The 15226-nt window shown below is 31.6% G+C and overlaps 2 protein-coding genes across 3 annotated transcripts; one reads left to right on the top strand and one right to left on the bottom strand.

Annotated features, from left to right (window-relative positions):
- Nucleotides 1–2328: 2328 nt before the first annotated feature.
- Nucleotides 2329–4409, bottom strand: LOC123194362 (cytokinin riboside 5'-monophosphate phosphoribohydrolase LOG8-like). 2 transcript variants are annotated; one of them, XM_044607548.1, is made up of 7 exons: nucleotides 3903–4409; nucleotides 3514–3611; nucleotides 3375–3405; nucleotides 3107–3206; nucleotides 2911–2981; nucleotides 2691–2834; nucleotides 2329–2590 (listed from the first exon to the last, which is right to left on the bottom strand). In XM_044607548.1, the coding sequence occupies exons 1-7, from the start codon at nucleotides 4020–4022 to the stop codon at nucleotides 2510–2512; spliced, it is 645 nt and encodes a 214-aa protein (XP_044463483.1). In that variant the 5' UTR covers nucleotides 4023–4409; the 3' UTR covers nucleotides 2329–2509. The 2 variants fall into 2 exon arrangements, with proteins under 2 accessions (XP_044463483.1, XP_044463482.1); XM_044607547.1 differs by lacking the exon at nucleotides 3903–4409 and adding an exon at nucleotides 3803–3843.
- Nucleotides 4410–10972: 6563 nt separating this feature from the next.
- On the top strand, nucleotides 10973–11976 carry LOC123194341 (calmodulin-like protein 3). The gene has a single exon (XM_044607520.1). It carries the CDS (start codon nucleotides 11113–11115, stop codon nucleotides 11812–11814), a length of 702 nt encoding a protein of 233 aa, XP_044463455.1. The 5' UTR covers nucleotides 10973–11112; the 3' UTR covers nucleotides 11815–11976.
- The last annotated feature ends 3250 nt before the right edge of the window (nucleotides 11977–15226 follow it).

Raw genomic sequence — 15226 nt, 5'->3', positions numbered from 1 at the left:
CATGTAAACAATTTAAAAATTGTTTTATAAACTCTTTGTATAAAAGGACAAATTATTATTTCATTTAATACACAAGATTTCTTTTGAACAAAAAAATTTCTTTCACAAAACAATAAAACTATACGTATATATTTTTTATATATAATTTGAGTAGATAGATAATGTAATATTACGTGATTAAATGATTTTAAATTAAAGATAAAATAATATTTAATTATATGATGAAACATTATCTGTGTACATAAATTATATATAAAAAATGTGTATACATATCTTTGCTTTTCACAAAAACCTCTAAAATTGGACTTTTTCTCTAGATTGCAAAGATGATTCAACTCCACTCATACTAGAAGAATTAAACAAAAATTAATCGAAATTTTTGCATCAACTTCTTCTATTTTATACTTATTTTTGTCTTACAACTATAACATGTATTCTATGAACATGCATGAGAATTTTTCATCATCCTTTTTATTCTAATCCTTCAATCTCATTATCCTTCTTTTACAAAGTTGTTTCTTAATTCTCAATCGTTTGTAATGACTACCATATGATGCTTTTAGTGACAACATTATAACTGTAATAAGCATCTATTATTTGGGTAAAAAGTTAAGAGTCACCGATGATTTTTCCTTTTTATGGCAAATGAAAGTTACATTTTGATGGTCTCATTCTAATCCTACCCAATGCTAATTGTCTGAGTACCCTTTGGCTTTCTACTGAAAAAAATAATGGACTCCAAGACTACTGCAATGAGGATCAACAATAATTTCATAGAAATAGAGACATCTTGCAAAATGATAATATGTTGGTCTCATTCTAATCCTACCCAAAGTATGTATTTGACTTAATTAGGCCACTCCAATTTGACATATAAATAATTCAAGTAAACAGTCGATGGTTTTTTTTAAATTATTATCGCAACAGCCTATTATGAATGGAGAAATTTGACACTTAAAGGGACCCATGAAAAGCAACAACTCATGTTCTTGATATAACACTGACAGGTCCACCATGAGACTTTGAGATGGCTAAGGGTCATCAGCAACTCATGTTTTTTTAATTATTATCGCAGCCACGCTGTTGCATATCCCATCAAGAAAAGCAAAACCAACCCAGCAATCAAAATCTAAATGCCATCATATAATTTGTAAAATGACCAATCCTGGTGGGCAACCCACAAAGGAAAAAGCTACTTTCGGAAAAATAACAGCAAAACTGCTTAACCATAAGTCTTTTTATACAACATCAAGACATTCACAGTCACTTGTGAGTTGCTGTTTACGAATTTGAGTGAGGCCATACTTCCCTTTGAAAGCTACCGAAATGAGAAATGAGCTTCCCAAGAATGACCGATAAGTTGGTTCCTAGTTTTTGGACAATCTGGTTTCCTGGTGGTAGCCTGTGCTTACTTTTATGGGTTAGGGTTAGAACTTTAAAACCACAACTTCACACTTTTCAAGGAATGCCCGCTTTCTCATGTCAAATAAACTAAAGATGCCGAAGGAAGAGAAATCACTTAGCTCTTTCATTCCCACTCTCCAACTTTGGCATTTTTCAATCCCCTAGTAGGTGGACTAAGTTTCTTATAAGATTTCATCAAGAAGCGGAAATAATTCATTTCATGATCAAAGTGCTCTATCAGAACTAGAAAGTCACAAGATATGAAGAATTTCAAAATGTCTTTTTATGCCAATTCTAACTGAAAATGGTTCACACTGTAACATACTTATCATGAGTCTTGAGAATACACTGTACCAAGTTTCTATACCCCAGAATGGGAGGAAGAAGAATCACTGCAAAAAAGCCCCCACTTGAAGCTCTTCCACAAGAGGACTGATTTCTAATAGCCAAGGATGTCTTTTCATGGGAAAGAGAGAGTGTGGGGGACGGGTGGGGAGCGGGAGGATGTAGGGAAGAGTAGACATGAGGTATAGTAATAAGCAATAATTTCTCTTTTGAACTTCAAAAAATTGGCTCTATTTCAACTCATCTGGAAAAATGCAATAGGTGGAAAAAGAATCTTCAACAACTGCTTGAAGTGTTATTTGAAAAGAACATCATTTAAAAAAATCTCAAGAATATTTAGCACATTAGAATCTAAATACTTACTGTAAATTTATGTCTAGCAGGAAATCGCAAATCAGGATGACCTTTCAGCCTCTGAGGAAATAAGTTTCCAACTACTCAATAATGTAGGACCACCTTAATGCTTATTAGAAGATTCCGCACTATAATGTTTAACCACCTGTTGGCCTTGCAAACCATCCCTGCCCTTTTTTAAGTGGTAACAGTTTGATATGACTGAGGAATTGTGGGCAAATTGACTATGATGAAAAGCAATCTTATTTTTAATAGAATTCAAACCACAAACAACGGCAAAAGTACATGTTAATGAACAATATTTGGCTCCATTTGAAATAGAAACTTGTACATGATTCAAGTGTTGATGAATCACGTCAGGAATCAATTCAGGAAAAAACCTACCACCAATATTTGACGGTACATTTTATGGCCTTGGATAATCTCCGAGCTGCTGCATCTCCCAGCTTTCATAAGGAGCAACATGCTCATGACATGGAGTGTATTGCTGCAAATTTTAATTAAAAAAATTATGTACTTGTTTTCCTTATACCAAATATTTCCTGATTAATAAAATTGAAAATAGAGGAGTTTAGTTAAGCTTTTACCTCCATCTTTTCCAGAAGTTGTTTGGCAGTAGGAGCAGAAATAATAATGTGTCGAGCAGCAGGTTTGATGAAACCTTCTTCAACACCATTGTCGAATAATGCAAGCAAAGAATTATAGTACCCATCAACATTTAGAAGACCAACCTGCAGACTTCAAATACCCAGTTACAATTACATATTAAGGAGTGTTCCCCTTCAAAAAAGAAGGTTCATGGGTTACCGGTTTCTTATGAATTCCAAGTTGGGACCAAGCTATCATCTCCAACAGCTCTTCCATGGTACCATATCCTCCTAAAACAACAAACTCTCTAACTATGATTACCAAGTATAGGATCAAAATTTTTACTTCTGTTATTAGGGAACTCATTTGTTCTTGGCTTTTCAAAATCATTAAGAAAGATATTCATTCTTATTACCAGGAAGCGCAATAAAGGCATCAGCTTCTCGAGCCATTGCAGCTTTACGCTCATGCATGTCTGAAACAGTTTTCACTTCTCCAACACTCTCACCTGATATCTGTTGAGGTGCCCAAAATGATTTACTAATGATCAATGCTAACAAAATTTCAGCTCAACAAAGACAATATGTTGCTCTAAATTTCAGAGGGGAACAATATTTTTTTGGAAAAGAAGGAAGTTCAGATAAAGCAAAATATACTTATTTATGAATTGAGATAATGTATACCTCAAGCGGCATGAGAGCTTTTGGGATGATCCTGCATTGGAAGAGGAACCATTAGCTCACCAGTAAATGTGATAAGGAAACAGCTTGCTTGTGATTTTAATGGTGCAAATTGAAGGATTAAGGCAAATATTTAAGTTACCCAAGAACATGACAACCTCCATCATGAACAGTCCGGGATATCAAACCCATCAACCCAACACTTCCTCCACCATACACCAACTCTATCTTTCTCCTCACCTGTAATCCAAATTCATTCAAGCCAGAGTAGATATAAACCAAACAACACATACCCAGTTCAGTAAATCAAACACTTAATCTAAAACTCATAAATACACCAACAATAGAACATAAAAGTCAGTGTTCCAAAGCCAAAACCAACTGAATACATGATCAACAAGCAAAGCAATCTCAGTTCAATAAGCAATTATCCCTTTTTCATTCATTGACTCAACCCCACCTCCAAATATACACCCAAAAAAAAAAAAGAGAGAGAAAAAATCTTTATGAAAAGAAAGATAAGGAAGAAACCAGTTCATTGCCCAATTCAAGGGCAGCATCACTGAAGACTTTTCTGTGACCAGAGTTACTTCCGCAGAACACACAAATCCTTTTGAACTTGATTTTTACGTAGCCTTCTTCCATTGACATTTTCTCATAAAAGCACTTTAATTATTCAATCAGACATTTAATCACTTGAATGAAAATCAAATCAAAACTAATACTATAAAGAAAGAAAGAAAGAAATGTATGCTTGTATTGTAACAACTTTTTTTTTTTCTAATGAAAGCAAACAAAAAGGAAATCAGAAGTGAAGTATATGTTAACAAAACAAAAAACAATCCACGGTACGTAAATGCTAAGGTCATGAATTATGCAATATAGAAAAATAAAGGTGACTATTATATTTATAAACATGAGCAGCCCACATGCTTTACTCAATTCTCGTTCAACATCTCTGTGTCAGCTTTAAGATTTAATAATAATAATTATTATTATTATTAGGTTTAACAATGATTATAGTCTAATCTCAGAATTTTTAGGAGGGGTCTTTCAAAAATGATAATCAAAGACTAAAACAAAGAACCAACTCACAAAGAGACAATTATCTAGGAAACTTCTTTTTATTAAAATTCTATCTTCCAAAATTATCATAAATGTTGGATATTTAACCAGTGAATTTGAGGTAATGCTAACTAAATTCCATTTTGGATTGTTTTAAAATATGTCAATTACTGGGAAAGAGTTTGAGTTTTGGATTAAAACGTTTTGTGGGTTTGTATGTATATGTTACCAAATACATATACATACTTTTCAACATATAATCACACTTTATTGATTAAATCTATATTCTAATTATCTATGTACATCAATTTCTTATCCCGAAAGAATCCTACTGGAAATTTGCCATTTCGTGGAGGCCTCATTAGCAGAAGTTGGGCTTAGTAGAAGCTGGTAGGCCTAGCTCAAACAACCTTTACCCAAACTATAAATGATTTATTTGTTAGCATATAATAACTATTTGTCACATTTTTAACCGAATCAAAAAAAAAAAAATTTGATATATTGTGGAGAACTTTTACAATTCTAGTGTTCAAATAATCAACTACATATTATCAAATAATATGTAAATTAGATAAATTTATCACATCATTTATGATATAAAACAATGGAACTTATGCTATATAGATGTATTAGTTTTCCTGATTGATATTGGATATATTTGTTGTATTAAGCATCGACTTTTAATATTTGTTAGAATTAAAATGAAAAATAATTGAGAGATCTTTTTTTGACAAAGATTAAATTTTCATTTCTTGGAAAAGAAACAATATTACTTTTTTCACTTTTATATGCCATAAATTATTTCTTTGATGATATATTAGTATGATTTTGTAAATTTTTAATTGACAAACCATAAATGATTCATTACAATGGACTGCATTATTTTGTGTGCATACATATATTTATATAAAATTATGTGTATAAATAATTATCTGTCATATATAATTAAATATTATTTTATTTTTAATTTTTAACTATCTAATCATATAATGACACGTCATTGTTTATACATAAAAATTGTACACATAACACTACTCTATATATATATATATATATATATATATACACACACACTCTTTGTATTTCTCATATTTCTTATGCAAGTGGACAGGCGGATTATAATTTGGCAATAGGATTTTTATAAAAAAAGCCCTTCTTCATTTGAAAGGCAATATGAATATCGTCTTTCATTCTTGAGCTAATATTAGCTAGGGCATTGCTTTCAGCCCACTATTCTGATTTTGTTTTAAAGTTCTTTTGATAGAAATCGTTTTTATATAGGATTTTGATCTCATTCAATAGAAGGGAGTTCATTTTGTTGTTCAAGGGGAGCTTAAACTTGTTGTCCTAAGTTGGAGGTTTAATGAGGATGAGTGGGATGTTCGTGTGTATCTTTATATCTATTTAACTTTTCTATTAATCAAATTTTAATTCACCGGTTTTTGCTTTATAGTTTTGTATGCTAAATAATTTTGTTATAGTGGATTTGAGAGTATTGGACTTGATCCCATAGATATAAACTGAACCATGTAAAAGCGATTTGTCTTATTCACGTTTACAGCTCATTGTCTTTTTTGCTACATAGTTTCATGAGCAAGTTATTAATATTATTACACATGTAATTGTGTTTGGAAATTGTAACTATAATCAACTTGTATCATTTACGGTTACTATTTTAAATTCTCTATATTCACTTATCTACTCACAACGGATATCTTTTAAAAAAAAATATATTAAGAATGGAAATTTTCTTAAAATCGATTGATGAGAAAGTCAAGATTTCTATTATTACTGGATGGTTAGCACTCGAAATAGAAGAGGATGGTATAAGCAAATTAAAGCTATGAAACTTTGGGCTAATGCACAACTTGAAATGTCTAGTGGGTACTAATTTTATTATTCATCCAAAATTAAATTAATTTAATATCTAACATTTGTGGACAATGTTAAGAGGTTAATTTTTTTAATTAATTTGAAGGTTAAATTAATAGCTTAAAAAAAGAAGTAAAAAACATAGACACAGAGGCTAAAACACAAGGTTTACTATTAAAAAAAACAAAATAATCAAATAAACTTAAAATTTCTTCTACAAGCTCTATTTTTTAATTTGCTTGAAAATTAACATTTAGACCTATTGATGATAATAAATGCTAATAAACATTACCTATATTATAAATCATGAAAAGAGATGGATTTAAGAGGGTTAAACCCAAGTATTGTGCCACTCAAACTCGACTTAAATCTAGAATGATCAATTTAAGATTGAATTTGACTTGTTCAAATAATTAGAGAAGAAATTTTTATAAGAGGGGAAAAAAATAGTAAATGTCAATGGTATAAAAGGGTTCGAGTTGAATCGAATATTGATCGAGTTCAAATAGTTTGAATTAAATCCATCCTAAACCATGAGTGTACATTGCATAATAGAGATTCCCATCTAAGAAAGGAAAGAAAAAAGAAATAAAGCATAGTGGAATTGCTTTTCAAAGGAAAATTCCATAATCCACTAAAACGTATAATCTTTAATCTGCATAGGTGTATGGATACTAATTAAGCTGCCTTTGCCTTATATTTCTCTCTCGCTCAAGTCCACAACAAACAATAAAGTCATCGAAAATACTTGTGAATAAAGCACTTACAAATAAAGCAAATGAGGGTGTAAATTGTAAAGTGCTAAGATGTTGTGGATGTTTTTTTTTTTTTTTTTTTTAAATAAAGAGAGAAGTGCTTTCACGTTTTCTTATCCTAAACTGATCGAGGAGGGAGCAAATTTTATTTTTTTTTCCCCTATTTGGGAGAATAGGACTAGTGTAAAGGAGCAAATTTAGGGGTGTAAATAATATAGTTTAAACTATAAAATTAAACCAAATTATTTAAAAATTATGATTTCTTCTTGTTTGATTTGTAAAATGGTTTATTTTAGGTTGATTATTTTTTTAAAAATAGTTTTCAGTTTGATTTGTAACTTAACAGATTCTCAAATCAAAGAAAACCGTAAATCATATTTTATAAAATACATATATATAACTATATTTGACAACATTTTTTAATAAATAATTAAATGTTCAATTTATCTTTTTCATATTTATTTTATCATTTTATTTATTTATATTGTATATATATTTTATTTTTATTTTACATGTTTATATTATGTTTTAAAAAGTTATAATTCAAATAATTTTATTAAATAATATATATTTAAAAGTGAATAATTTTAATAAGTTTAAACTAAATCAATCTGTATTTTCTTTAATTTGGTTTAGTTTAATTTAAAACTTAAAATGATTTAATTAAAAAAAAAATTAAATTACTTTTTTAAATTTTATTTGAAAAAAAAACTCTTGCTTATATCAAATCAAATCACAATCCCTTAACAAGTGTGTAACTCAGAGGATCAGAGCATATTAAAAATTATGGCCAAACGACTATTTCCCACCCAAGGTTTGATGATTTCTCAAGTTTCCACCATTTAACTATGGAAACACCAAACACCCACCTATGATCGGTTAGATTTAACAAAACCCTAACGGTGATAAATTTAATCTAATTTTCTCCCCTAAAAGTTTAAAAACTAACATTTTTTCCCTAAGCTAAGTTTGAAAATATCTCATTTCCCCCCCTAAGGTTTGAAAATATCGTATTTCCCCCCTAGGGTTTATCTCTCTGGTGCCATCACCGGCCGCCTTCCCCTCCCGACGGTTTCTCTTCCACCGACGGCCTCTCTAAACTCTTGCACTACTCATCCGACGCAGAGATAAGTCGTCTGGGAAGAGAAATCGTCTTCCCAGATGACTTATCTAACGATGACGATGGCAGTTGGAAGATGAAGACAAAGATTAAGCCCCATCGCAGTTGGAAGATGAAGACGACGACAACGACTGGGAAGAGGAAGAACTTCGTCTTCCTCGACGAAGTTCTTCGTCTTCCACGGCTTCTCCGACTCTGATGGGGGGTCCAAATGAGAGGAAAAAGATCGCCGATAGGAGAGGATGCTTCGGGAGGGAGAGACCGTAGGCAATGGAGCCGGAGATGTCACTGGAGATTTCAAAAAGAAACCCTAGGGTGAAACTGTGATTTTTTAAAACTTAGGCTGGGGGAAAGTTTTAGTTTTTAAAGTTTAGGGGGGCAAAAAGATTCTATTTAAGTTTATTTTTAATATTATAGAGAAAATGACGATTATCACCGTTAGAGTTTAATTAAATCTAACCGGTCATGAGTGGGTGTTTGGTGTTTCCATAGTTAAAAGGTAGAAACTTGGGAAAACATCAAACCTTAGGTGGGAAATAGTCATTTGGCCTAAAAATTATTTTTGATTTAATTGTTATCTGTCTCGGCAGCTTCCATGCAATTAATGTTGTCTGAGGTACGGAAGTTTTGTCATAATCCATATGCTGGAATTGGATGCACCACTTGTATGGAATAAAATCATATTACGCTTTTTAAAATTTATATATAATTTTATATATAAATAATAATATATTATAATATAATTAAATATTTTTTTATTTTTTATTTTTATTTTAGTTAATTATATAATAATATATTATTATTTATGAATTATATTATATATATTCACATATCTTTACTCTTTTAGAAGTGTTACATATTTTAAATCCCTTTGATTAAAACGACTTCTTTAAATTTAAAAAAGTGCTTAAAAGATTTATTCCTATTTAAGGTATAATGAAATCCTAAACTTTTACCTTTTAATTTTTAAAAACTCAAACATTAACTAATGAACTGAAATCTGTTAAAATTTTTAGTTAGGGGTAAGGATAAAATCGTTATTTAATAATAATATCTAAAAAAATTAAAATTTATATCATTTTACCCCTTTAATTTGAAAAATTAACAATTTTCCTCCAAAATTAAATTTTAAAAAGTGACATTTTCCCTTTTACCTAAGGTTTCAAATTTCACCAGTAATCCCTTTGATGTTTTTTCTCCTACTGATAACTTTTGAATTTGATAGAATCCAGGCAAAATCCAAACGAAGAGTCGAAACTCTTCGTCTGAATCTTCGTTGTTCAAATGAAGTTCGCTTCGTTTGGACCACGACAACTGTTCAGATGAGGAGTCGTCCTCCAAATGAGGATGACTTCTCATTTGGATTGTTGTTGTTGTCTAGATGAAACTGACTTTATTTGGATGATGAAGAGTTTCGATTATTTATTTAGATTTTATTAAATCTAGACGTCGTCGATTGGAGGAAAAATGTTAGAGGAAGAGACGACATTGAGAGAGAGAGACATCGGTCGTTGTTCGCCAGAAATTCATCGACAAAATTTGAAACCCTAGGTAAAGGGAAAACGTCACTTTTTAAAACTTAATTTTTGGAGGAAATGTCATTTCTTGAGCCAAAAAGTATCAAATTCTACTTGACACACTCCGTATTTAATTAGCTGGAAGGAGACATCAATCATGTATCTCTTCTTTGAACATTATATAAATATGTTTTATTTTATATAAAATTAAATACACTGTAAATTTATATATGTATTTTTATATATAATAACCGTAATAACAAAATTATACATATATATATTTTTATATATAATTTAAATATACAGATATGTCATTATATGATTAGATGATTTTAAATTATAAATAAAATAACATTCAATCACAAGATTACATGTCATCTATATATATATAAATTATGTACAAAAAAATATATACATATAATATTACTTTAGTTGTAAATTATTATTTTTTACTCATTGAGAATATTCCAATTTGGTATCTTTTAAATACTTAATTTTTAGATAATTATCCAAACATAGTTCTACTAATGAAAAATAACTCAAAACTCTTGAAAGAGCATTATGTAAATTAATTACTCCATTATTCTTGATTATTTAATTTTTCTTTCTTTTATCATCGCTAGTTTCCATCATCATAATGTGTTTGGATCCAGTTTGAATCACATCCATTAAAATGCAATAAGACAAGTCAAAATGCATTGGCCAAAACACATTTGGCTTAATGCAGTTATGATCAGAATAAATATTCTAAATCTAATTCAAGTTAAATCACATTTGAAAAAAATGTGATCTAGTAATTTAGGCTAAATTAGATTAACTGAATCATGTTCAGAATGATTCAATTTTAGTCAAATTATATTAATTTGATATGATTTTGATCAACTAACACTTTTCTGTGTGTGATTTGATTGAAATTACACTAGTCAAGGTATGATCCAGTGATTCAAATGGATTGTATTAACAAGAATCACACAAAACCAAGTGTAATCCAACATTCAACTCCAGCCCTTTTTTTTAATTTTTTACTTTAAATTTTGAATCTAGGGTTTAGAGAAGCTAAGATAACTTTATACCCTTGTACCATTATCTAATTTTCAGACAAAACAAGTTAGGTGAAAATTTGTAAACGTGACAGATGTTGAACCCCAAATTTTCTCCTTAGAAGTCCAAACATTAGGTGAACAATATAATTTATCTATAAATACTTTATTTGAAAAAGATAGTCTCATAAATGTGGCATCTGCTTTTCCAATTTTTTAACTGTTGACGCGGTTTGTGGTACCAGCAACACCGCGTATCCTATACAATTAGACATTTCCAGCACCACCTCTTTTTAACTCCATAAATTACAACCCTAACGTAGCACTTATCTATCTTATCTTTGTTATCTTCTGTTCTTCTTTCAAGAAGATATGGAGTTCCTTTCCAGTTTGTTGTTTCTACTTGTTTTTATTGCAAGCGTTGTTCATATTTTCTTTCATTTTCCCACCAAAAAGATCCACGCATGGATCAAGTCGTTCTTCGCTGACGCTTGCCCAACAACTGCTGCTGCAAGTGCTCGACAAGTTTTGGAATCTCCCAATAATGAAAGCAAGAGTAGTAGTGGATATAAGAAAGTTGAGCTGAAGAGGCTATTTGCCACCTTTGACAAGAACGGTGATGAATTCATAACGAAGCAAGAGCTTCGGGAGTCGTTGAAGAACCTTAGTATCTTGGTTACAGAGAAGGAAGTTGAAGAACTGGTTGCGAAAGTTGATACTAATGGAGATGGATTCATTGACTTTGATGAGTTCTGCATGTCGTACGAAGCTATGATTGGGCATCAAGATCATGGAGCTTCAGGAGGTATTGGAGAAGATGGCAAAGATGAGGTTTTTGATGAAGAGGGGGATTTGAAGGAGGCTTTTGATGTGTTTGATAAGGATAAAAATGGGCTAATTTCAGTGGAGGAGCTGGGCTTTGTCTTGTCTTCTTTAGGTTTAAAGGAAGGGAAGAAATCTGAGAACTGTAAAGAGATGATTAGGAGGGTTGACAGCGATGGAGATGGTATGGTTAATTTTGATGAGTTTAGGAGGATGATGAAGTCTGGAGGAAAGCTTGTTAAAGTCTCTTGAATCTAAATGGATTCTAAGTTCTTCCTTACTAGATCCAAAATTCAGATGTCACACAGATTGTAGATATAACAATAGAAGTGTTGTTTACCGTCCAGTTTTAAGCTTCTTCCTAAATTGTTTGCCTTGAACTTCACATATATACATATGATATATTGTATAAAATTTTCTCTCTTTATTCTTGGAGTTCAACCAGGGATGATCCAGTTTTAGAATGTTTGATATATGCCATCCAAAGATCTTGCTTTTAAATTACACATTGATTAGTAAAAAATCACTCTCAACACTGTCTGGAACACTGTTATAAGAATAGGAATTTGCAGTTTTTTGGTAAAACAACTAATAAATTTGGGTAATAGTTTCTATAACTTTTAAAGGAATATAATCCTTTAAATCAGAGACAAACACATGTTCCATGCACGATCGTGAATAAGTGGATGTAAATAAAGTGAAAATAATCGTATTTAAGGGAGTCAATTTTGCCATCCACCAAAACAAAGAAGACGGAGAGAAATTTTTGGGTTATGTGATGCAATTAAATCTAAATACACAGTTTGCACAAGAAAGTTTACACAAGATGAAGGAAAACAGAGAATTCTAGAGAGGGAACAAACACACAATTCTCATTTCTTTAACACAAAAATTATTCAATTCATGTCCCAATTCCACCATTATTTACGTGACAACTCGTACGACACCGTTTTACAATATTTTTTACAATAACCAAAATATTATGCCAAAACGACACTGCACCAATTATTTATTCTAATGATGTCATATCGCCCAATTCAAATAACATCCTAGTTGTGCCTTCTTTTGTGCGAGTAAAACGGTTTATTCTGCAACAAAACCCCATTCCTTAGCTTCCATGTCCTCAAGGAAGCCTAGGAAGCACTACCTAATATTATTAGCAAATTCCCAAGTGGCAGTTTCTTTGGGCTCACCCTACCATTGAATTAACAGCTTAGTTGTAGCTACATTACCTTGATGAACCATCTTCCTGCCAAATATGAATTAAGGGAGACGAAGACTATGCTAGAGTTGGGTAGGTAAGGTTGGGGATGCACGAACTTGAGCAAAGGATGGTTGAAGATGAGATACATGAAGAACATTGTGAATTAAGGACTTAGGAGGAAGCTGAAGACGATATGCCATTGGACCAATGACCTCAATCGCAACAAATGGTTCAAAATATTTGGGATAAAGCTTTTGATTTCTATGGTCCATGGTTACTTGTTTGTAAGAATACAACTTAACATAAACCATATCTCCTAATTTATACCATTGATGAGTTTTATTCTTATTTGCCATGACCTTCATGTGGTGTTGAGCCTTTTGCAAATTCCTTAGAAGTACTTTAATAATATCCTCCTTTAATCGCAACATGGAGTCCACCTCTGTGACTAGAGAGTCTTTTGGGAAACAAGGTACGTGAAGAGAAGTAGCATAACCATACAGGACTTCGAAAGGGGGATATGTTAATGTTTGAATGGTAGCTAAAATTGTACCAAAATTCAGCCAACGATAGCCAATAAAACCATGTATTAGGAAGCTTCCTTACTATATATCACAAATACCCTTCCAAGCACCTATTAACCACCTTTGTTTAGTCATCTGTTTGAGGATGCTATGTCATAGAATATTAACACCTTGCAGCTTAAAAGGCTCATGCCAAAAATGACTAAGAAAAATAACCTCTCATTTAGTGGTAATAGTAGTTAGATTATCTTGCAACTTATATACATGGTTCAGGAAAAGTTGTGTCATAGTCCTTACTAAAAAAGGATGTATAAAGCCCATAACGTGTGCATACTTGGTGAGTCTGTCAACCACTACCATGATAATTGACCTTCCTTGAGACTTTGACAAGCCTTTAACAAAATCCATGGTGAGATCTTAGAAGATCCCTTCAAGAATGGGCAAGGGCTGTAATAGCCCTGGAGATGCAACATTTTCAGACTTAAATTGTTGACAAATAGAGCAGCCTTTTGATGTAGTTCCTTATACTCTTCCACATATTCTTCCAATATACTACTAAAACTAACTTCTTTACTATGGTTGCCACTCTTAAATGTCTCACCACCATAGAATCATGGAACAATAATAGAAATTGGTGTTGCAATTTAGAATTATTGGCCACAACTAAATTTCCTTTATAGCACAACTAACCATTAATCACTCGTATTTCCTAAAAGCAGTAGAATCTACTACCTTAGCTGTAATAATAGCTTTTAGAGAGGAGTCTTCTTGCCAACCGACTTCAATCATAGCTAGAACTCATCAAGTACTAGAATAGAAGTAAGACTATGAAGTTCTCTATTGCAACACCTGAAAAGGGCATTAGTAGCTACATTGTTTTTGCCCTTCTTGTATTTGATTTCATAATCAAACTGCATTAGTTTAACTACCTATTCCTGTTGTGAAGGAGTAATTATCTTTTATTCAAACAAATATTTAAGGCTTCGATGATTTGTACAAATCACAAAATACTAGTCCTTTATATATTGTTTCCATTTCTTGATAGCAAACATGATAGCCAGCATTTCTTTCTCATATACTAACAATAATTGATTCTTTGGGGACAAAAACTTACTAATATAATAATGGCATGGCCTTCTTGTATAAGCACAAACCCAATTCCTTTATTGGAGGCATCAGTTTCAATTAAAAACTCTTCCAATAGATCAAGATGCCTAAGATAAGAGTAGTGTTGAGGCAATGCTTGAGTCTTTCAAAGTAGATCAAGCTTTTTTTGACCATGCAAATGCATCATTCTTTAAAAGGTCAGTGATGGGTTTAGCAATAACTTCATATCCTCTAGTGAAACACTTGTAATATCTTGAGAACCCCAAGAATCCTCAGAGTTGTTTCAAGTTCCTTGACACAAGCCATTCTTGTACAACTTAAACCTTAGTAGGATCAGTTTGAACTCCTTTGGCAGTGATTATGTAGCCCAAGTACTCTACTTGAGCAACCCTAAAAATATATTTATTATGTTTAGCACAAAATTGATTGTCTTCCAACAACTTCAAAACAATGTCCAAGTGATGTAAATGGTCCTCTCTGCTATGGTTGTATAGTAAAATGTCATAAAAAAAACAAGTACAAACTTACTAAGAGAAGACCTGAAAACATGGTTCATGATGTGCTAGAAGGTTAAGAGTATTGGTAAGGTCAAATGGTATTACCAAGAACTCATAATAGTCTTCATGAGTCTTAAAGGCAGTCTTTGCAATAAAGGTGGGATGCATAAGAATTTGCCAATAGCCTGACCAAAGATCCACCTTTGAAAATACCACGTCTCTTAATTCATCAAGCAATTCTTTAATCAAGGGAATGGGATAATGATATTTCATAATGGACCGATTTAGAGCCCTATAATCCATACACATTTTCCATGAACCATCTTTTTTCT

Source organism: Mangifera indica, chromosome 13 (assembly GCF_011075055.1).
Source record: "Mangifera indica cultivar Alphonso chromosome 13, CATAS_Mindica_2.1, whole genome shotgun sequence".
Lineage (NCBI taxonomy): Eukaryota > Viridiplantae > Streptophyta > Magnoliopsida > Sapindales > Anacardiaceae > Mangifera > Mangifera indica.
This window is presented reverse-complemented; position numbering and strand designations above follow the sequence as displayed.

Excerpts from the sequence above, each read along its gene's own strand:
- LOC123194362 (XM_044607548.1), bottom strand. The coding sequence starts at position 4,022 with ATGTCAATGGAAGAAGGCTACGTAAAAATCAAGTTCAAAAGGATTTGT. Across the intron at positions 3,612-3,902 it reads TTGAATTGGGCAATGAACTG|GTGAGGAGAAAGATAGAGTT; the intron begins GTTTCTTCCTTA and ends TTTGGATTACAG. Across the intron at positions 3,207-3,374 it reads AAGCTCTCATGCCGCTTGAG|ATATCAGGTGAGAGTGTTGG; the intron begins GTATACATTATC and ends GCACCTCAACAG.
- LOC123194341 (XM_044607520.1), top strand. The coding sequence starts at position 11,113 with ATGGAGTTCCTTTCCAGTTTGTTGTTTCTACTTGTTTTTATTGCAAGC.